This window comes from Chelonia mydas, chromosome 19 (assembly GCF_015237465.2).
Source record: "Chelonia mydas isolate rCheMyd1 chromosome 19, rCheMyd1.pri.v2, whole genome shotgun sequence".
Lineage (NCBI taxonomy): Eukaryota > Metazoa > Chordata > Testudines > Cheloniidae > Chelonia > Chelonia mydas.
The window spans coordinates 10,888,157-10,910,080 of NC_051259.2; the positions used below are offsets into that span (position 1 = coordinate 10,888,157).

General features: G+C 61.4%; 1 protein-coding gene across 9 annotated transcripts in view; it reads right to left on the reverse strand.

Moving 5' to 3' along the window:
- Positions 1-8,124: 8,124 nt before the first annotated feature.
- The window catches only part of FGR (FGR proto-oncogene, Src family tyrosine kinase), a 46,878-nt gene continuing 33,078 nt past the window's right edge, over positions 8,125-21,924 (reverse strand). For 4 of the 9 annotated variants that reach the window (XM_043532186.1, XM_037881772.2, XM_043532187.1 and 1 more), the window contains exons 3-13: positions 19,548-19,815; positions 18,419-18,521; positions 17,856-17,954; positions 16,573-16,676; positions 16,135-16,284; positions 13,510-13,665; positions 12,696-12,875; positions 12,425-12,501; positions 12,008-12,161; positions 11,545-11,676; positions 8,125-10,966 (exon numbers count right to left, since the gene is read on the reverse strand). In XM_043532186.1, the coding sequence (XP_043388121.1) occupies positions 10,758-10,966; positions 11,545-11,676; positions 12,008-12,161; positions 12,425-12,501; positions 12,696-12,875; positions 13,510-13,665; positions 16,135-16,284; positions 16,573-16,676; positions 17,856-17,954; positions 18,419-18,521; positions 19,548-19,803 (1,620 nt within the window). In that variant the 5' untranslated portion in view covers positions 19,804-19,815 and the 3' untranslated portion in view covers positions 8,125-10,757. Of the gene's footprint in view, positions 10,967-11,544; positions 11,677-12,007; positions 12,162-12,424; positions 12,502-12,695; positions 12,876-13,509; positions 13,666-14,707; positions 14,873-16,134; positions 16,285-16,572; positions 16,677-17,855; positions 17,955-18,418; positions 18,522-19,547; positions 19,816-21,924 lie in introns of all 9 variants that reach the window. The other 5 variants (XM_007064826.4, XM_037881770.2, XM_037881771.2 and 2 more) reach the window with 2 other exon arrangements.

Consider the following 21,924-nt stretch of genomic DNA (forward strand, 5'->3'; position numbering starts at 1 on the left):
TCCTCTCAAAGTTTGGGGGGAAGCTCTTTGGGGCAGGGGCCATCTCTGGGGGCTATGTCTGTACAGCGCCTGGCACAGCAGGGCTGGGGGCCTCTAGCCGCTACGGCAATACAGAGCCATAATAATCCAGGTGTTCTCTGTGCTGTGCAGTTTGTGCTGAAGTGTGCTCTTACGGGCTCGGCCTGCAAGGTGCTCATTACCCCTCCCCCCGAATTTGGGCCTGATTCTCCACTGCCCTGCACCTTGCAAGGGGGCAGGGGAGCGTTTGGTCTGTATGGCCCAGCCAGCTGCGGCCTCTGTGCTAAGAAAGGCATCAAGGCAACCAAAGAGCGCTGCTGCAGGGCCGGATGGAGGCACAGACATCATGGGGCCCCAGCTCCCAGAGTCACGTGACTGCCTCCGGATTAAGGGTTTGTCTGCCCAGGAAAAATTAATCCAGATCAATGAAAAGTGTGCATTTAAACTGGATTAGTTAAACCAGATTAAATCTCTCTGTGGACCCGCTCATTTGGAATAAAAGCGGCCTTAAGTGGTTTAGTTACTTCCAAAGCGAGTTAGGCCTGGTCCACACTTGAACCTAACCCCAGTGTAGACGCAGGCTGATGGAAGGATTCTTCTGCTGAACCTAGCTCCTGCCTCTGAGAGAGGTGGATTTCCTACAGCAAAGGAAAAGCCCCTTCCGTCACGGCTGTAAGGGCCTGTACTACAGCACTACAACAGTGTCTGTAGTGTAGACACACCCTTCCACTGAACCGAATTAAAGCCACTGTGATTCCAAATGAGAATGTCCACACGGGGTCTGAATCCAGTTGAATTAATCTGGTATAACTACACTGGTATAGTAACATCAGTACGTTTCTCCTGTGTAGACAAGCTCTAAGATTTCTAGCCCTCCAGCTGGCCAGGGCCTGACCCCTGGGTAATAGACACAGCCACATCTGGCTGAGTCAGAGGTGTGGACCGCCTCCTCCATCTCAATGGGCATTAACCCCAAACCCCGCTGCTCCGGGGAAGAGATGCTAACACCACCCCAGCTGCTTGGGTAAGTACCGGGGGGCAGGGGGCCCGACTGACACTGCCTCTCCAGGGGGAAGGAGCGACTCTGCTGCCACCCGGACGGTGAGCAGGGGACCCCAAGCTGCTGCCCTTGCCTCGCTCCGCGTGGGGGCTGAGTTCACGGTGGGGGCGGAGGCTCTGTCTCAAGATGGCCCTTCCAATCCTATGGTGCTGTAATTCTATGATTGCCCGTGGGCTGCCGACGAGCCACCAGCTGGGCTGTGGTTTTTGTCACTGCTGACAGGGGCGAGATCCGAACGGGGACAGTCCCAACGCCCTGGGCCCCCAGTCTCCTTGCAGCCTGCCCCTCCCACCCTTGGGATCCCTGGCTCGGACAGGCCCCTCTGCTTTGCTGGACACGGTCAGGCAGCCAGCCAGGGACAGAGAGGCCCAGGAGGAGCCCGCAAGGACAGGGCGAGGGCAATATAACCACTCCCACCCCACCACGAGGCTGGGCTGTTACAACGCCCCCTCCCAGGCTTTGTCTTCCCCGATCTCTCACGTGGGGGGCAGCGGGGGCAGAACTAGGAGGAAGGGGCTGAAACTGACCGATGGAAATGCAGGCTGAATCTCGGGTGATGGGCCCGGCATGAGCCCCTGCCTCCACCTCCCCCATCCCGTCTGGGCTCTGGAGGAGTTCCGACGTGGCCACCGCTGGCTCCCCTGCTCCTGAGATCTATGGGGCTGGGAAACAGTCTCCCAAGGGAGCAGCCGCCCCACAGCAGGGAACAATTCACGAGAGCCCTGCAGGCTGCACCATGCAGCAGGGTCCTGCCTGGGCTGGGCGGGCAAACCCAGCCAGGGCCTGTGATGGCAGGGCATGGTGGGCGCACGCGCAGACAGCACGCAGGCCTGGCAGGCAGCCGGAGGAGCCTTCCCCTTCATCATCCGTCTGCTGTCTGAGCCCTGCTCCCGCCTTCCCATCTGCCTCCCTTTATGGCCCTCTTTACAGGTGCCCTAAATGGCTGCCTGGCCGGGGTACAGATGGGAACGACATCAATTTCCTCTGCCCCCTACCCTGGAAGCCAACCCTGCTCTATAAATTCCTCCGTGCAACAGGAAACCGCCAGCTGCAATTAAGCATCCAAGCCTGTTTGAGACTTCAAACAGCAGGGCTGAGCCCAGCATGGCTGCATGCCCACTCCCTCCCTCCGGGGGTGATGGGGGGGAGCAGAGAGGCCAAAGGTTCTCTTTGTTCTTCCAGGAGGTGATGAGAGGCAAAGGACTTGGCTGTGCAGAATTTTGAACAGGGAAGGGGGGTGGACAGCTGCAGTGTGGGCTGAGGAAGGGGGTGGGGGCGCAGGCAGAGCTGGCAGAGAGAACTGGCAGTGCCCTGGATTGGCATGCCCCTGGGATGGGTGACCTCTACCCTCGGGAAGGGCTGCTGACGTGGGGCGCTCTGTCTGACTGGGTTCCCGGGAGGGCACACGACGATTCCCTGGGTCAGCAAGCAGGGGCTGGAGGCCAGTGCCAGCCGGTGCAGTGCGTGGACTGGTGGGGATGTGTGCAAGAGATATACGTGTGAGCGTGTGAGTGTGTCCGCACACCGGGGCACTGGGCAAGTGTGCATGGTGAACATAGGTGTGCACGCACAACTGTGTACGCTCTAATGCCCGGTGTGCGTGCGTGCATGTGTACTGTGCCCATGCATGTGTTTGCATGTACACCATATGTGCTTGTGCCCCACTTTTCTGGGTACTCATGCACAGGGTATGTATAGGCGGCTCTTCGCCTCTACACTGTGAGATTGCATGCACACACCTGTGCAATGTTTCAGAGTAACAGCCGTGTTAGTCTGTATTCGCAAAAAGAAAAGGAGGACTTGTGGCACCTTAGAGACTAACCAATTTATTTGAGCATGAGCTTTCGTGAACTACAGCTCACTTCATCGGATGCATACTGTGGAAAGTGTAGAAGATCTTTTTATACATACAATAGCTATTACCAGCAGGAGAGTGGGCTGGGGGGAGGTATTTTTTCATGCTTTGTGTGTATAAAAAGATCTTCTACACTTTCCACAGTATGCATCCAATGAAGTGAGCTGTAGCTCACGAAAGCTTATGCTCAGATAAATTGGTTAGTCTCTAAGGTGCCACAAGTACTCCTTTTCTTTTTACACCTGTGCAATGTGTCTGTGCACACGTGTCATATGTGACTGCCCCTGTATTCTGCATGTGTGTGCTTGCATGTATCCATAATCACGTGTGGCTGGTTACTCGGAGGCAGGCACACATCTGTATGCAGAATGTGGATGAGAAGATCTTTACCACAGGGCCCACGTGCCCCCATGTGTATCCTAACCCTCCGAGTACACTACTGGCCCTCAGCAAGCCAGGAACAACAACAGTGCCTCTGTGTGCTCGCCTGTCGTGTGCACAGGAAGGTACGGCAGTGTGGGGAGGCGCACACGTCGGAACCCCAGTGTGTGGGTGGGTGTGTCTTCGTGCACACTTGTGCTTACGCACCTTCTGAGAGAGAGCCTGCATATATGTACACAGGATTGTGTCTGCATGGATCTGTGCTCGTGTGTGTTTGCAGCACTGCAGCCCCACAGCAGAGCTGGCATGCTGGGCTTTGCCAGCCTGTTCCCGCACCCCTCCGGACATGGCTGCAATGAGCCGGGGCAGTCCTTCTAGTTGTCCTTGCAAGACAAGCCGGTTTCCTAGCCCAGGGCAGTGCCCTGGTTCCATCACCGAGGCTCTACCCCGGGGTGCTTTCGGAGCCTTTCTGGGCAGCGCTGGCCCTGGGGAGCTAGGCGGGAAGCAGGTAGCGAGGCAGGGGCAGAGCTGTCGAGCACGGGGATGAGGCTGGGAAGCTGCAGGGATTTTGTGTCTCTCCTGGGCCTCTCCCGGGGCCTGTTGCCCCTGGGCTTTCGCAGCGCAAAGCAGGCTGCTTGGCGCTCTCTCCTGACTGCAGGGGCTAAGTGCACTAACTCACGGCTACGCTGCTGCCCCCGGGCAGAAAGCAGGCGGGCATGACGCAGGCAGGCTCGACGCAGGCAGGCTCAGGGGAAGTCTGTTTGCCAAGCACAGCCCGGGGGACACGCCGCTCTGGGGGCGCCTGCTCACCGGAGGGGTTGGGGCAGCAGCGGTAAGAGGCCGAGATCGCCTGAGCAGCTGTGCTTAGCCACACCCGGCATCTCCCAGGCCAGAGATTCCCCACCCAGCCCCACAGCGATGCCCCTAGGAATTAGGCAGCCATGTGCCCAAGGGGCAGCAGGAGGAGCTGGCCCAGCAGGAATGTCGGGGGGCAGGCGTCCCCTCCCAACAAGAGCACAGGAGCCCCTTTTGCTCAGTTACTCCTAGGAGGTCTCCCATTGGGACACTTTTCAGGGTTACCCGAGGTGTCTGGGTGAATTGCTACTCCGTGCTTGCAGCCTGGGGGAGTCTCCCCTGTGCCTGTATTCTCCCCACCCATGATGACCGGGATGGCGCTCCGGGCTTTTCCTAACTCTTTCTGTCCAGTGCTCATGGAGGAGGTGGCAGGTCAGAGCTGGGTTGACCCAGTATAACACTGACAGACCCCGGTCAGCGGCGGGCGGGATCGAACCTGGGATCTCAGTGCATGAGCCTCTACTGCATGAGCTAAAAGCCACCTGGCTGTTAGCTAGGGCTGTAGCAGACTCATTTAACTAAGTGGTCTTGGTGCCCCTAGCTGGGACAGAACACCCCACCCAGGAGGTGTGTGGGTTACACAAGCAGGGCTGCCAAGGGGTCAAAGAAGTGGGTTTCAGAGTAAAGAAACCAGAACAAGATCCTGATTCCTGCTCGTTTAAGAGCCAGGCCCAAGTGGCCTGGGGTTTCTAGGGGTGTCTGCTGAAGGCTGAGAGCCGCACAGGCTCTGAAAACCAGGCCAAAGTCCCACTCAGACTTTCTCCAGCCAGCGACCCCCATAGCCAGCCAAGCTCCCTCCAGAGCCCCCCCCCGCCAGCTGATCCTGCCAGATGCACTCTTTGCTCGTGTGCCAATTAACCGGCCACAGCTGGGCCCTGCACGGCAGGTTAACCCTTTCCCCTCCAACCTCCAGACAGGGGACCAAGGGCCCCTTCCCTGACCCGTAACAAATGCTGCCACCCCATGGAAGGTGACGTGGCTCAGCCTTTCCAATCCTCCCCACCAGGCTCTGCTCAGCGCCCCAGACCTGGTTACCAGACCCCCCTCCTCAACGGACACGCCCCAGGCCTGCTCCCCCTGCCCAATAAACCCAGAAATACTCCCCGTGCCCTGCCCTGTCCAGACCCGTAGGCTGACTCACCCCCGGAGAGGAGCAGCGCCGGGCCTGCAGGATGCCCTGGCAGTGTGCAGCTGTGTCCGGGTGGTGCTGGTGGAGCCCATGCTGCTCACACCCAGCTTCTGACCTCACAGGCAGGTCAGGAATTAATCTAACGAGACCATGGGAGGAAGCCTCCTGTGGGGAGCAGCACTGAGCCCACAGGCCTTGTCCGGAGCGGGGCTTAAGATGTGGCGTCAGCATGTGGCAGTAAACAGGGCTGCCAAGCCTAGTGTAGACGGTGTTAACTCATGCCAGGCGTTCCCCTTGGAGCTGTTGGAGGAGCCAGCATAGCCCGTGGTAAGGCAGGGGTTGTGTCTACATGTGCCAGCAACCATTCCACTTTGAATCCCCGTCTAAGCAGGGCCAGAGAGAGCCCGTGATTCCAGAGCGAGGGTACAGGCTGGGGCAGGGCCTGGCCTTGCTCCTCGTGGGCAGAGCCCTGGCCTGGGCCGGGGGGCAGGATCAGGGCCTGAGGCTGGTGTAAGTGCTAAGCACCAGGACTCGTTAGCGCTTCCCTTACCCTGCCTTTGAAACTCTCTGGCTCGTCAGAGCTTCCTACCCGGGAGCAACCCCCTTCGGTCCTGCTCTGCGACAGCAAGCTGCAGCCAGCTCCCTAACGGAGCTAAACCACCTGCCTGTAAGTCACCGTCATGGCACTCCCGACCCCGCTCCGCGAGGAGATGCAGCAGCTTCCTGCTGCATTTTACCTCTGCTACAGCCTCCTCCATGACCCTTCTCCGGGGGGTGCTGCGGGGGATGCGAGCGACAGGGAAACAGTCGGTAGGCGGAGATGTAACAGGGAAAGGACCTGCTGGGAAGGGCATACAGCAGGTAGCCAGGGAGAGGAAGGCAATGGATGGATCAATCCATGCTGTGGAGAGCTGAGCTCAGTTCCCTCCTGTCTTTTAGACACCCTAGCCTGACAGCTCAGGTCAGCGGGAGGCTGCCTGGGCTGGGGGTGACCTCTAGGCGGTCGAACTCACTGCCCCTTCGCCCTGTCTCTGATCAACCCAGCGGCGCTTTTGAATGCCAGACCCTGCCTGAGGCCCCACGGCAGCAAGGATGGTTATTTATAGGGTGCCTTGTTTGCTCAGCCCTCGGCCTGCACAGCTCCCCAGACAAGATGGCTGTGGCATTACAAGGATTAGAACTTCCTCCCTTACTTCAATAGTGAAGATACTGAACAGCTGTTCTGTGGCAGGAGGCAGCTAAAAAACCAGCTTTTATGGTGCAAATCGGAGTAGGGCCACTAGAGGGAGCCTCCTGCCAAACAGGTGGGGGGCTGTAGCCTTCCACAGCTCTCCCCGCACGGGCACAAACGCACACGAGCGTGCGTTGCACCGATGCCGCTCTCTGCTGCGGGCTTGACTCCAGCCAGAAAGAAGGCCGCTGGGTCTTGGCCTCCATTGGCCCAGCGGGCATAAATCGGTGTTCACGGCGGGGAGGTCGATGGCCCAGCACAGCCAAGCAGGGCCTAGGTTTAACCATCGCGCCATGAGCTAACAGTAAATGGGGGTCTTTTTATTTCCTTGCTGGTGTTTGAGCCCTTCCAGGGGCGAGAGTGAAAGATTTTTTGCCAAAGGCTGGAGGGCTAGAAACGTATGTAAAAAAAATAAATAAATAAAACAAGCAGCTGAGTGTCTCGCCTCTGGCCCTGGCGGCAGGAGCTGGGGTCCTAGGCAGCCTGCAGCAAGGGCTGGCAACGCCGCTGGTGCAAGACCGATTTCCCCCAAATCTCCCCCTGCGGCGAACGGAAAGCCCTCGGCTCGGAGGTGCAGCTGGGCAGGCAGAGGGTTCTGGCTGGGAGCCCTGGTAGAGCGGTTAACAGGCCCCGCCGGCCTGCCTGACAGTGCGTGGGGGGGGGCCGTCGCTGCGTGTGCGTGTTAGTGACTGCACTGAACATGCTCTGCCATATTTGGGCCTGCTAGAAGCCCTGTGGCCCAGCTGTTTGCACGGGGCTGGCTTTTCCCTTCACCAGCCCCCGCCACTGTCACCTGGGGCTCTAGCCATTTGTATTCCAGCCTGAGAACCGCCCCCCCAGCAGCAAAGCCCAGCTGTCTCTCCAGCCACGACTGGTGTTAGCCACGGCTCCCTGGGAAGCGGCTCTGCACCAAATGGCCTCTCTGCAGATGGTTTTTAAGAGAGGATTTTAACACCCTGGCAGTTGGGGGAGGCGAGAGAAGCTTTAGGGCCTGCTCCTCTGAGGCACCGGCTGCCAGGCGGCAACCACAGCCGGTGCCAGAGCAGAGTGGAGGAGATTGGGGGGGGAGCTGCAGCTAGGAGGGGGAAAGGCCGGGTGCTGGGATGACCTCACTCCCAGCTGCCCTCTCACCGGTGCAGCGAATTGAGCCGTTCTGGGCGCACAGCCTCCTGCAAGCTGCTCCCTGCGCCGAGGGGAACGGGCCTTGGGCAAGGGGACGGGGAGCCCGTGGAGGGGCTGCAGCAGAGTGGGAGTTCAGACCCGCACGGCCAGACCCCCAGGCTCAGCGATTCCAGCTGGGTCTGCACCCGCTTGGCTCTTCTGTCTCCCCAGCTCAGCCGCTGCCCCTCAACCAGGACCTCCCGGCCCTCCTCGCTCTTCCAGCCCAGAGGCCAGAATCCCCCTCCTGCAAGGCAACGTATTTTAATCTCTGACTTAACCCGGAGCCCCTAGAGCGGACAGCCTGGTCCTTTAACCCCTGCAGGCTTGGAGCTCCCCCCTCCAAACCCCAGCAGCGCCGTACGCCCACAGGTACCCCAGGGAACCACGCCACGCCCTGCTTGTTAGAAAGGTTTATTTCTCTTTATTTACAGGATCAATTAAAAAAAAAAACACAACCCCCCCCCCCCCCCCCCAGCATGGACAGGGAGCCTCGGCGGGACCCCCCCAGGCAGGCGCGGCCTCGAACGTTTGTGCTGTAGCTGGCCGGACGGAGAGCTGGACGGGGAGATGGACACAGGGCCGCGGGCAAGGCCCAGAGCCCGCAGCAGCCGGGAGCAAGCCCCCCTTGGCTGGCTGTCAGATCCCACAGCTGGATGTCGTCAAAGGAGAATGAAAGTTAATGGTTATAAATTACACCCTGGAATAAAGAGGGCTCCGGTACCACGGCGCCTGGCTCAGAGGGGCTCCACACCCTGGACGCAGCCCTGGCTCGAGGAGGAGCTGCTGGACCTTGGCCTCCTTGTGACTCAGGCCGAGTGGGTGGCCCTTGCCCCCGCGCCAATCGCGTTCACGTTTTGCTGGGCCAGAGGGGAGCCTTCCTACCCCCGGGCATGAGATGCAGGGGCTGGGCTCGCCGGGGGAAGACGACCTCCCTACCCTGGAGTCCCTTCCAGTGGGAACAGGGCCTGGGATTCCCATGGAGGACACACACCTGCCCTACACCGGCCTAATCTGGGACCCCGCCCCCAGCCCAGCCTTGGGGTTGTTCACCCCCGTTTAAGAAGCATTTGGCACTGCCTGCTCCCCTCCCCCGAGCAGCAGTTTATGGCTTGAACAATTTGGCTCTGGCTAAGGAAAAGAAACAAAAGCAAGAATTACGAATGGGGAGGGAGAGGAAAACCAGTCTCCCAGCCGGCTCCCTGAGCGCCAATGAACTGGGACCACCCCTGCACCCCCCCGGGAGGAGGGCAGAAGGATTTGTTAAAGTCTTATAAATAAACAAACAGCTTGGTGGAAAGTCACATACAAAAGTGTGCAAGTCCCCGGGGGCACGCGGGCGGCAGGGGAGCGCCCCCTGCTGGTGCAATCACCAGGGCAGCACCACACTGCGTGCCTCAGGGAAGCAACTGGGGGCCATGCGTGGGGAATGGAGATGGGAGCATCTAGCTTCCCCCACCTCCCGCTCTGTGCTAGGAGAGAAAACCCAGGGGGCTCGGCTTCCATCTGTCACCTGGGCACTGCCAGGGGGCGGGGGCACATGCAAAGGGCCAAGCTTCTCAGCGAAGAAAGCGGCAGCCTCCGCCCCGTCCTTCACCTGTGCTAGCCAGCTGCCCCGCGGGACCTTAGTGCAGGCCCCCTGGGCAGGTCGCACCCTGTTGGCCCTACATCCAGCCGCCCCGAGAGCCCGGACTGTGACCCTGGCCTCAGGTACTCCCATGGCTGGGGGCTGGGGGCATGCTATGCCCTGCCACAGGAGATGATTAGACAAACTGGGGGGGGGGGGCTGCTTCCACCTGGGAGACACTTCCTGACCCCCCAGGCTTTGTAATGCCACTGAAGGAGCCTTGAGGACCAGACCCCCCCCATCCCTCCATGGCTGGGGGAGTAGCCGGCAGCGGGCTGCCCCCCCTGCAGGTTCCACAGCACATTAGGATGGGCAGCGAGGGGCTGGCGGGGCTGGCACAGGCTGGGCAACAGCCTCCCCTTGCCCCCGAGTGAGACGTGGATTCCTAGAGACGGAAAGGCCCCCACCACCCTGAGCCCTCTTTTTCCCCTCCGCCCGGGGGGTGGGGGCACCTGGCTAGGCTGCGAGGGGTGTGTGTGTGTGGAGAAACTGGTTACGTTCCACACATCCCCTCTCCCAGCCTCTGTCCAGGCCTTGCATGGCGGGTGGATAGCTTCTGCAACGTCTTTGCCTCCCATGGCCTGGGCACCCCACCGCCCCCCCATGCCGAGTCAAAGACCCCCTCCTCCACCCCAGGCACTTGTGTTGCAGATGGTGGCGCTAACTCCAGGAGGGGGGGCCCCAGCAGCCAGGGGGGTGGGACACACGTGCCTGACGCTCCAGAACAGAGGGGCCGGAGACGGGGGGCAGCCGTCAGCCCCAGGAGAGAACGGCCTGACGTACACGCTCCAAAGCTGCTGCAATCCAGTGTGTGTGTGTGTGGGGGGGAACGGGGGGGACACACGGACGGACGGGCGATGGCCCTGGCCCAGCCCCATCCAAGGCCACTGAGGTGCAGCGGGCCCGGCCAATGCCACCTCCGAAGCCCAGGGCACCCACATTGAGAGCCCCTCCAAGCTCAGGGTGCCCCATTGTCTGCAGGCCGGGCTGGCCCCTGGCCCCTGCGGGCAGCACGGCCTCATTGCTCCCCAGGGAAAACAAAATACCTCTCTCCGGTTAAGAGCTAGGTGTTGAAGGCAGCTGGAAAGAGGGGTGCGGGGGGATTTCTCCATGCAGGACCAACAGGGCAGCCTCACTCAGCTCTCCCCCTCCCCGAGAACGGCCCTGGGCTGGGGGGTGGGATCCTCATTAGAATAGGAGGCATTTGTGCAAAGCACCCCCTCCCTCCCAAGGGCAGAGCGAGGGGAGTGCCGGATGGCAGGAAAGTAACAAAACCCCCAAAAGGGGACCGTAAAAAAAGGGTCTGGCCCAGAGTGTACAAAGAGGGAAGGTCTGGCCCGGTGCCGCCTGGGTGCGGCCGGCTAGCAGGGCAAGTCCTGGCCTGGTGCAGCCGCCGCAGGGAAGGGCCCCTGGGCACGGCTGGCTGGCTCAGAGAGGGGGGGCTCACTGGTTGTCCCCCGGCTGGTACTGAGGCTCTGTGGCAGTGAAATAGTCTTCCAGGAAGGACTGGAGGTATTCGAAAGTGGGGCGCTCCTCGGGCTCCTTCTTCCAGCACTGCACCATCAGCTCGTGCAGGGAGGGGGGGCAGCTGCCCGGGCACTGCATGCGGTACCCCCGCTCCACCTGCTCCAGCACCTCCCGGTTATTCATGCCTGCGCAACAAGGACAGCGGCTGAGTCGGGGGAGGGAGGGGCTGCGGCTAGAAGTGCTTTGTGGGCATTAATGATGGGTATTTCCTAGGGAGGGAGGGACGTGCTGTGGCCCCACCCTGCTGAGGCAGGGGGGAAGTGGTCACACCATTAGTGTCAGTGATGGGAAGAGAACCCAGGAGTCCTGACCGGCAGGCTCCACTGCTCTAACCGCTAATAACGCTGCCTGGTTCCTCTCTAGCGCTTCTCATCAGTAGCTCTCTGGGCACTTCCCAACGGAGTCAGCAGCATTATCCCCATTTTACAGAAGGGGAAACTGAGGCAAAGTGGGGCTGTGAGTTGCCAAGGGTCACCCCACAGGCCAGCGGCAGAGCCAGGCATAGACCCCAGCGCTCTACCTGCTAAACACCACTTCCCTCCCAGAGCCGGGAATAGACCCAACTCCTAGACCACTGCTCTAACCACTAGACCCTGCTCCCTCCCCTGGACCAGCACAAGCCCCAACAGCCCCTACTAATGAACACAACCCCAGCAGGAGGGGGCAGAGCCAGCAGCTGCCTCTTGGCGCCAGACAGCCGTACCTGGGTAGGGCACGCGGCCCTTGGTGACGAGCTCTGTCAGAAGGATGCCAAAGGACCACACGTCTGACTTGATGGTGAATTTCCCATAGAGAGCAGCCTCCGGGGCCGTCCACTTGATGGGGAACTTGGCACCTGCAGGGAGGTGGGGTAGATGAGATGGGACGGGGGCAGGGGCAGAGACCACCACAGGGGGCAGGCTCCCCTGGGGCGGCATGCCCGCTGCCAGCTAGGGCACAGGGCTCCTCAGGCCCGATGCCAGCGGGGGATCCGTGGCCTCTTCGCCTCCCCCAGCATTGGCCCGTGGGTGCTGCGGGAGGTCACTCTGCCCCATGGCCCAACTGGGGCAGAGGGGAGCCCAGCCACAAAGGGTCTATTGCCACTCCCACCCCTGGGCACAGGCCAAGAGCCCTGCCCACTCCCACCCACCTTGGCACCCCCTGCGGGCCTCTGCGGCCAGGCCCACCTTGGCGTGCGGTGTACTCATTATCCTCGATGAGGCGGGCCAGGCCGAAGTCCGCGATCTTACACACCAGGTTGTCAGCCACCAGGATGTTGGCAGCGCGCAAGTCCCGGTGGATGTAGTTCATCCTCTCGATGTAGGCCATGCCGGCCGCGATCTGCAGGGAGGGGAGTGTGTGGTGAGAACGCGGTCACCCTGGGTAAGCCCCCACCCCCAGCCTGGCTGGGGGATGGGATGCAGACCCTCCCTCATCTCCTTGGGGTTAGTCCCAGCCCCTCCCCACTCAGGACGGGGGCGTGGGCTGGGCAAGTTGCAAGGAGCCCCCCTGCAGACAAGACCCGGCCAAGTGTTGGATCTCCAGCCCTGGGAGGGGCTGGTGATTTCCGCTTCCTCCCCCCACCAGGACCCATCTCCTGGTACCTGGGCCGACATGTCCACCAGCTGGGGCAGCTTCAGGAACCGGCCATCTCCATCCTTCAGGAAATCCAGCAAGCTCCCTGGGGGAGAGGAGAGGGAGCATCAGGACATGAGCCTCCAGCTCTGCCCCCCTCCCCCAGCCCTGCCCCCCACCCCCGGCTAGAAGTCGCTGTGTTCTCCATCAAGTCCCTTGCCCTGGTGCGGACACAGCTGGGGCGAGGAAGGCAACCGGCCAACGCCTCCCCCCACCCCCCGGGCTGCGCCCGGCTCTCACCCTGGCTCATGAATTCGGTGACGATGTAGATGGGCTCCTCGGACACCACGGCGTAGAGCTGCACCAGCTTGTCATGCCGGAGCCGCTTCATGATCTGGGCCTCCTCCAGGAAGGCCTCCGGGGACATGGTGCCCGGCTTCAGCGTCTTCACTGCCACCTTGGTGGTGCCGTTCCACGTGCCTGGAGCCAGCGGGAAGGCAGGGGACAGCGTCACGGTGCGCTCGCCCCCACCGGCGGTGGCAATGCAGGGAGGGTGTGGGGGCGGGTCAGTCACTGCCAGCTCCAGGGAGGGCGGTGGGGGAGTGCCTCCAGGATGAAGAGCCCAGCAAAGAAGCCCTCGTCACTCCCAGGGCAGGTAGCAGACCCTGAGTCACTCTCACCCCTTCCCTGATGAGATCCCCAGATCAGCCCCCCTCCGTGGGATGGGCAGGGATGCCTGTGTCTCACTCCCCTCCCCCCTCACGGGACAGGCAGTGGGTGCCCATATCTCCCCCCATTTCAGGGACAGGGGTCTGAAAGTTCCCCCTCCCCAGAGCCTCCCCCCAGGATGGCTCAGTGTAGGAGCCCCACATGGAATGGGACAAATTCCCTTCCCGCATCCCCATATGGGCTGGAAAACTTCAGAGAGGCTTCCCTGAGGCCCCCTCCCCACATCTGATGGGCAGAGACCCTCACTCCTGCCCCTACATGGATAATCAGAACCTGTGGGGACCAGATGGAACCACCCTCCCCCGCCCCCCAGGCCTCTCCCAGCCCTGCAATATCCAGGCTCTGGCCCCGTCCCCGTCCTCCTGCTGCAACGTGCCCGCCTTACCCATCCACACGTCTCCGAAACATCCCATGCCAAGCTTCTTGTCCAAGCTTACGGACTCCCGCGTTATTTCCCAGGCGTCTTTAGACAGGCTCATAGTCTGGGGCTTCATATTGGGGCATACCCGGGTTAGTAGATGGCACAGACCGTCATTGAACTCTGCAGGGGATGGGATGACGGGGAGGAGGCGGGAGAGAGGAAGGGGGGAGTGGAGAATGGGATGAATTCGGCATGCACATGCACAAGGGCTGAGAGGAGGAGGAGGGGAGCCAGGCTCGGATTGATCGCCTGCCTTGGCACTGTGGCGAAGGCTGACTTGTCCACCAGCTGGAGCTCTTCACCTGTGGTCCCAGGATGCAACATGTAGGGTCATAGCAGAGGTTTGTTTGTCCTCCTAAGGCAGGGTCTCCCCTTAGGTACATGGGTCCGGCATGGATCCGCCCTGCAGCCCCGACCTCCCCAAAAAGAGGATGGGTCACTTATGGCTGCCCAGATCCGACAGACGGCCCGCCCTCCAGACAGGTGCACAGAGAGGATTTACTGGCTGCCAGGTCTGGCTGCTTAGTGGGGCAGAGCTAGGAGCAAATGGCAGTGCCATGCGGCTGGCTTGGAGGCCAGGCTGAGGCTGGATTAATTGATTTGTTCCCTCCCTCCACAGATTCGCTGTCCCGGGCCCTAGAGCCAGCAGAAAGCGGTTAGACTCTGACAGAGCATCCCAGAGCAGGCGATCAGGAGCTCCCCACCCCCAGGGGAGGGGGGGCACTAGGCTGGATCCAAGGGCAACTCCCCTGCTGTTTAGCAGGAACAGGCCTGATGGCTTTCAGCAGCATTTTTCCTTGAGCGAATTCCCATGTGCGCGAGCGAGATGTTCGTGCTGGAAAGAGTCTGGGGAGGGAAGCCCCCGCACGCATCCACAGCAAGTAAATGGTGCCCCCGAATCCCCCGGCCTGGCCAGCCCAGCCCAGGGGTGAGAAGGGACTTCAGGCCCCATGGCTCAGTCAGTCCTGCTGAGATTGTGAACCAGGAGACCCTGCAGATGGCTCACGCCAGTAGCAAGCCCTGTCTCTTCCTGCCGTGTCCCTGGGATGCCCTGGATGGATCCAGTCTTTGGTGTGCCTCCCCTCGCCCCGGCAGGGCGCAGGGCCTGGGGTTCTCCCCTCCTCTCCCGGCTCAGCCCCCCCGCTCGCCTGGAGAGTCCTACCCATCCACACTTCCCCAAACTGCCCATTGCCCAGCTTCTTGATCAGCTGCAGCGACTCTCGCGGGATCTCCCACACGTCTTTGGTTTTGACAGACAGGTCTGCCAGCTTGGGCATCCCCTTGTGGCACGGCACGGCCAGACGGCAGCACAGGCCCGCAGCTCGCTCTTGCGGACAGAGCCGAGGGGGAGGAGGGAGCGAGAAGAAAGAAAGAGAGAGAGAGGTGAGAGCACAGACAGAGAGATGAGGCCCTCGAGGGCAGGGAGAGAGAAACCACATTGCGCTGCCCCTGGGGGCAGCACAGCCACGCCTCTCACCCGCCCCACACGGGGGTCACGCCGGGGCCCTGCTCACGGGGCAGCGTCACCATGCTGCAGGAGAAGCAGCGGAAGGTGGCAATGCTAGCCAAAGTGGAGGGCAGGAGCGGGGGACCCACTGTAGGCGATCCCCGGAGGAGTCAAGCCTGGGCTTTGCAATCGGGAGGCTGCCGACCCCGCCCTTGATCGCGCGGCTCCTTCGGTGGGAGTCTTGGGGAGGAGCCCTCCGGAGCGCTGCCCCGGATGGGCCCGTTCTACCCGCCAGTTGGCCCTGCCCCACTCTGACCCCGGCCTGACTCCCTGGGCGGCCCGGCCCCGAGCAGCGGGTTTCCCAGCCGTCCTGGACCTGGCACGTTGGTCAGCACCGAACGGCGACTGCCGATCTACCTGCGGCGCTGAGCTCAGGGAGCCCTCACTGGTCTTACCCCCTCGGTCCGTGCATTGCTCCCACACGCTGGCGTCTGATCGGTGCTGGGGTCGGGGTGGGGGGGGAAGAGCAGCAACCAAAGGAGCCTCCCTCCCCTGTGTTGGTGCTTTGGCCAGCATGGGATGCTGGGGGGAGAGGGGGGCGGGGCGCTGCTAGACGAGGAGGGAGGCACGGTGGGAGGAGAGGGGCTGCGGTGTGCCAGCCGGGGCAAGTTTCATTTGCAGCACAAGGAATTAGCAGAGGCCCGTCAACCTGGGCACAGGTTCCCCAAGGGCTCATCCCGCGCAGGAAGGAGAGATCTCCCGGAGCCCCTGCTCTGGGGCAAAGCCCCTGCTTCTCCAGCTGCCACTGGCTGGAATTCCCCTGGCCTCAGATCTGGGGGCTTCTCTCAAGGGCTGGGGTGAAGGCATCTCGTGAAGGCCAGGCCAGTGCATTTCATTGCAGCTGCTGGGCAGGGTGCAGAAAGGCCAACGGCATCTCCAAGACACGCAGCAGGCACCCTCCAGCTCTCCCCACTTTCCGAATTCGGTCTGGACAGGCCAGCTTCACAACTGCCGCCCTCAACCCCCCTAGGGCCTGGGGGGCACCAAGACTGAATGGAGCCAGGACTGTGGCTGAGTAATGCTCTCAATGCCACGCTCCCTCTGGTGCCATCCCTGCCCGGCCCTGGCTTGTCCCCCCTTACCTATGTAATGCTGGACCAGCTCCTGGATGGTCTCGAACTGGGACCGCGTGGTGATGTAATAACCCCCGTTATCCAGCTTCCGGATCTTATAGTGCTTCACGTGGTCGCCCTTCGTCTCGTCCCAGTCCCGGATGGACAGGGAGTAGGCACCTGGGGAGGGACAGCAAAGGGGTCGGGCTGGAGACAGACACAGGCAGGGTGCCTGGAGGGGGTGGTGGGACACCAGCAGGGGGCACTGTGTGGCTATATGGGGGTTCAGAGGGGCGCTATTCCCCAGGCACGCGGGCTGGAAGCGCATCCCCGCCTGCTGTCACGCTCGTTATTGGAGCTGTCTGGCTGCCGGCGGGGAGGCAGATGTGGGGAAACATCTAGGCCCCCGCTGCCCCTCCCAGAGTACCCCACCCACACACCCGGGATGCTGAGAGGCTTGGCTGCTACCTTTGCTGGTCTCGCTCTCGCGGATGAGGAAGGTCCCTCGGGGGTTGCCGTGACACAGCAGCTGCCTCTCGGCGTCCTTTCGCCCCATTTTCCCAAAGTACCACCTGGCGAAGAGGGCAAGGAGAGGGAGGGTTAGTAACATGTCGGGGCACCTGGCAGCCACGGCTCGCCTATGCCCCGCCTGCCCAGAAAGGGGAGGGACGGATTTGGGACTCTCTAACAAAGACACAGAGGGCCAGGGGAAGGATGGTTATCGCCCAGCCCTGAGACTCAGAGAGCTGGGTCGGCTCCTGGCTTCCTGAGAGCCTTGGGAAGGTCATGGACTCTCCCAGAGCCTCAGTCTCCTATCTGTAAAATGGGGAGAACGCAACGTCTGTTCTCCCAGCCTCTGTCTCTCTAGTTAGACTGCAGCTTCTCTGGGGCAGGGTGCTCTCTTACTTCGTGTACGTACAGCGCCCTGCACAGTGGAGCCTTAATCTTGGCAGGGGCCTCTAGGTGCTATTGAAATGCACATCAGAATATGGTAGCTGGGTAGATGATGTACACACATGCACAGGAGGTACAGGGTGGGGAAGTATGTTTGAGACTTAGAACAAAAATCTGGGAGTCAGGACTCCTGGGTTCTGTTCTTGGCTCTGCCCCTCGGAGTGACCTTAGGCAAGTTGCTGAGGCCACATTGTTCAACATTGGTCCTTGCCATTAAATATGAGTTCAGGTGGCCGATCACAGGATGGAAGCGTCGGCCTTTTAGCCTCTCTCTGTCCCAATTTCCCCCTTCTGCAAACTGGGAATAATAAACCTTACCTACCTTCCAGCAGGGCTGCAGGGGTGAATTTACTAATGGGTGCAATGCGCTTGGGGATCTGGGAGCAGAAGGTGCTACAGGAATATTTACCCAGGCTAAGCTAGGGGTAATCCACTCTCATGCTTCAGGGCTGATGTTACAGGGGTCAGGAAGGAAACACCCCTCCCACTTGCAGGTGAGGTGCATCATGGGAGATTCCACCTCCTGAAGCATCAGACACTGCTGGAAGCAAGTTACCACTGTGTGACCCAGCTGGTTTGATACGGAGAGGCAACTCCTAGAGCCGGGGTGCCTTGGTACAGATCGTGTGTGTGTGGGGGGGGAATCGGCTAGGGGTCTGTATTGCCCCAAGGGTGCTGTGGGGGATGGAGTGTCTCCTGGACGTCCCGTTGTCACTGGCTCCCTCCTCTGTCCCCAGCCAGTACACCCGGTTCTGGCAGTCAAGTGGGCTCCGTTCTCCAGTCAGCCCAGTACTCACTCTTCTGCCTGGATGGAGTCTACTGGGGCCACGTAGTTGCTGGGGACGTAGCCTGTGGCCCCTGTGTTCAGGGACCTCGCCTCCCACCAGTCGCCCTCGCTGTGGAATCAAAGAGAAGGAGTGAGAATCTGTGAGAAAGCCCCCTCCCCACCCCTGCAGTCAGGCACATAGCCCATCTTGGAGACCTCGCTGAGCCCCTCTGTCCCACTCCCATATCGTGGGGCATCCAGCATGAATACCAGAGGAGGAGCCACTCCTCAGCTGCTCCCAGCCTGCCCCACCAGGGCCAGCCAGCTTAGACCTGGGAGCAAGGCTCAGGCTGGGGTTTGTCACCTCTGCCCCCCACCCGGTCCCCAGTGGGTTTAACTCGGCGTAGCTGGTTGGATGGGCTTGTGGTGCAAACGCCAACAGGCTGTGAAATCCCCCAGCCAAGCTGCTCTCGGAGCAGGGCCGCGTGGGGCAGGGAGCTCCAGCCAGCAGCAGACCCGGGGTGCGTTTGCACTTCGGGGAGTGGAGTCAGCGTTCCTGGAGGGGAGGGGCCCAGCCCTGAATGGGACACTCACGTATTGTTGATAATGTGGAATTTCTCCCCCTTCAGGAATGTCAGGTCATCCTCTGTCCGGGCTTCGTAATCGTACAAGGCAATGAATAGGGTCACCCCCCCACCTGCGAGACACGGGGACAAGGCAGTGAGGAATCTGCCATGGGCAGGCTGCTGCGAGCTGCCACCATCACTCTGTGTATTAGTCGATGCTTGAGGTCACGTCGCGCCAGGCACTGCACAGACTGTCCCTGCCCTGAAGAGCTCACAGTCTGATAGACGCAGAGTGAGAGGGGAAACTGAGGCACAGTGCAGGGAAGTGACTGGGCCAGGTCACCCAGCAGGCCAGGGAATAGAACCCAGGTCTCCTGACTCCCAGCCCAGTGCTCTGTCCACTAGAGCTTTTGAGGGGCATTGGCCTTTCACCAGTGCTGCTGGGCATTTATGCCTCTGGGGAGAAGGAGTCTGGACACGGTCGGGAAGGGTTCTCACATGAGGAGGGGCTCTCAGCCTCTTCCATACCAGGCCTACCCCAGGACCCAGCTCCCGTTGAGCAGTACCGGAAGGGCAGATTAGTCGTTACCCCCTGGCACTGGACTGCGACCCGCCACCCCGCACAGAGACCTGAATTATTCCTAGCAGAAGCAGCAGGACAGAACGGCCCTCAGCCCAAAAGCTCATCCACCTCCACACAGCCACCCTGAGTGGTGCCTGGAACCCTGGCAACCCTGCCCCATGCCCACACGAGTGCCGTCCTAGACTGTCCTACGGCGATGCCCTCTGGGCACCTATCCCACAGATCTCAGATTAGCTCCCAGCAGCCGTGGATTGTGGGAGATTTTGAAAGCCCAGGGGTGCACTGCGGGACAGGAGAGGGTGGATTACAATCCAACGCTGAGCCTCAGCAGAATGGGGATGGGAAACAGGTTTCGCTGTATAAAGGAACCGAGAATACTCGGGCAAAGGGCCACAGCGCCCGTCCCTTAGTGCCCAGCACGACCCAAACCCTAGTGCAGTAGCGCCAGGATTCACACTGCCCCCTGCTGGGTGGAGCAGGACTCACATCCCAGTGGTTAATTGCTGGGGAAGTATTCCCCCAGCACCACAGCCCCAAGGCCCTGCCCCACTGCAGGGGCACCAAGGAGACTCACCTGTGATCCCCCCTCCGCACGCGTGCAAGGTGTTGCCGGGGTAGAGGCTGGGGCCCATGAAGGCAGGGGCGCCGGCGGTGCTGACGGGCGTGCTGTGGAAGTTGTTATAGTCAGGGATGCGGGTGAAGCTGCTGCTGAGATTCTGCTGGGTCGGGTCGGGGCCGTAGCAGGATTTCGATGCCGAGCTGGTCGTGCCATCAATGTTCTCCGTCTGGCCTTTATTCGACCCCTTCTCCTTGCAATACACACAGCCCATTCTGGGCAAAGCCTGCAGAGGGTGGAGAGAACGTGGGGGTCAAACACAGGGTGGCTGCTCAGGTCACGCTGGGGCAAAAAGACCCTGCCCTTCCTCCAGGAACTCTGCTAGCCTGCACCATGGGCTGTGCACCGCTGCCCATCAATGACTCCTGCGCGCTGCTGGACCGGAACGGACCCATTGCACGGAGCGGAACAATGATCCTCCCAGCTCGGGAGCTTGACTGCTCCCTCCCCCTGCGCTGGCCACAGCCCGGTGGGTCCATCCCCATAGCAGCCCACTCCCACCACAGCAGGACTGTGGTCCTTCCAATGCACCCTTCCTGCCCCTGCAGATGCACCCAGCCAGAGAGCCCCACCTTCCTGCCGCACTGCACGAGAGCGACGGTCCATGCAGCCGGGCCCCACCCGCCTCTTCCTTGCACATGGCTGCCCGTGCGGGCAACTTGGTGCCTCTCCCACCTGGGAGTGCGAGTGTCTGGCTGCGTGTGACGGCACATGTGTGACCACACGGCTCCATGGGCGGAGGCGGGGGGGGGGCGGGATATGGGGAGCTCACTGACTTCGCCCTCCTCCCCAGCTGTCAAACTCCACTTCCTTCTCTTGCCATCTGCCACATGCCGGTTGCCTGGCAATAAGGTCGGTGGGTCAGGCTGGAGGAGGAGGGGGACAGAGCTGTGCCCAGCTGCCAGGAGGTTAGGGAGGGCACAGGAGTCCAGCCAGCAGGGGCAGGGAGCTGGGCTGTGGGAGGCCAGACCAGGTGCCGTTAATCTATGAAGCTGGAGCTAATGGGCTGGGGGTCAGCTGGGGCAGAGGCTGGCGCCCAGGTACTCTAGTGACGGGCATGGCAGAGTGGGTAGAAATTCACTCCCCCCACCCCCCGGCCAGCCCTGATGGAGCCATGGCAAAGCAAGGTGGGGGATCCTGGTGGATTTCCCAGGAAGGCTGGTGAGATCCCTGCTGCTCGAGGCGAGCAGCTCCCAGGGTCCCGGCCCCTGCTATTCACTCTCTCTTCTGCGCGGACTACAGCAGAAGCCAGCTGCAGCATTTCTCCTACGAAGAGAAGGCGAAAGGCAGAGAAGGGCTGGTGCAAATCAGCACGGATGGCAGTTTGCACCAGCTGCGGATCCAGCCCAGGTCCCCAGCCGGAGGCGTTAGAGGGGCTCAGCTCCCTCCCACACAGGGCAGGAGCGAGGAGCGTGGACAGAGCTGGAGCAGCAGGTCAGGCATGGGGCGGACTCGTGGCTGGGGAAGGAGAGGCGGTGGGTGCGTTAGGAGAACCGTGCCAGGCCAGGACTGAGACCCATGGGCAGAGTCGGGCATGGGGAGCCTGGGACTGGCAGAGAAGTGCGTCAAGGGGATGCAGGCCAGAAGCGAGGCGCGTTGCTAGAACGACACAGATACTGACTTGGTTTCTACAGCATCTGCAGGCTCAGCTGAGAGCCCATCCCTGCAGCCCCGGAAACAGGAAGAGCCCTGCGCAGCTGGGGTCAGGCTGCGGCTCCCAGCCTCTGTCGAGTCAGGGGCTCCTCTGGTGCTGGGCCAAGGGCCTGCTCGGTTTTAACCACACGGGCTGGGCTGAGATCAGCACCAAGGCCTCGTCTACATCGGGGACGTTTCTGGAAAGTCTCCCCTGCTTGGCGAATGCAGGCCGGGCTCTTAGCACAGATAGGCCCTGTTCCACCCCCGGAGGGGGGTCTGGACTCTGCAGTGGGGTTCTCCGCTGGCTGGATCAGCCAGAAAGCAGCTTCAGAGGCAGGCGCTGGGCAGAGAGCTCCTTGGGCTAGTCGACACCCTGTGCCACGCGGGTAGCAATGCATGCCTCGGGCAGGGGCATGACCCAGGGTCAGCTCCAGAGACGCTGCCTGCCTGGGGATGCCCTGCCCCGCGGAACTCAGGAAGGGCCGTGCCATTCAGCTTCAAAGGAAACAGGACCTGGCCCTTCTCCTGTGTCCAGCTGAGGTCTCCGGCTGGGGTGGCGCTGAAGGGGAAGCAGACTCTCATGCTGGCTGTACCCGATAGCATGCAGCAGGCGTCCTGGCACCCGCTGTTCCCTCCCCAGCCTAGCCACCGGCTGAGGTCTCCCGGAGAAAGGCGTAGTGGGGCCCGGTGGAGAAAGGCG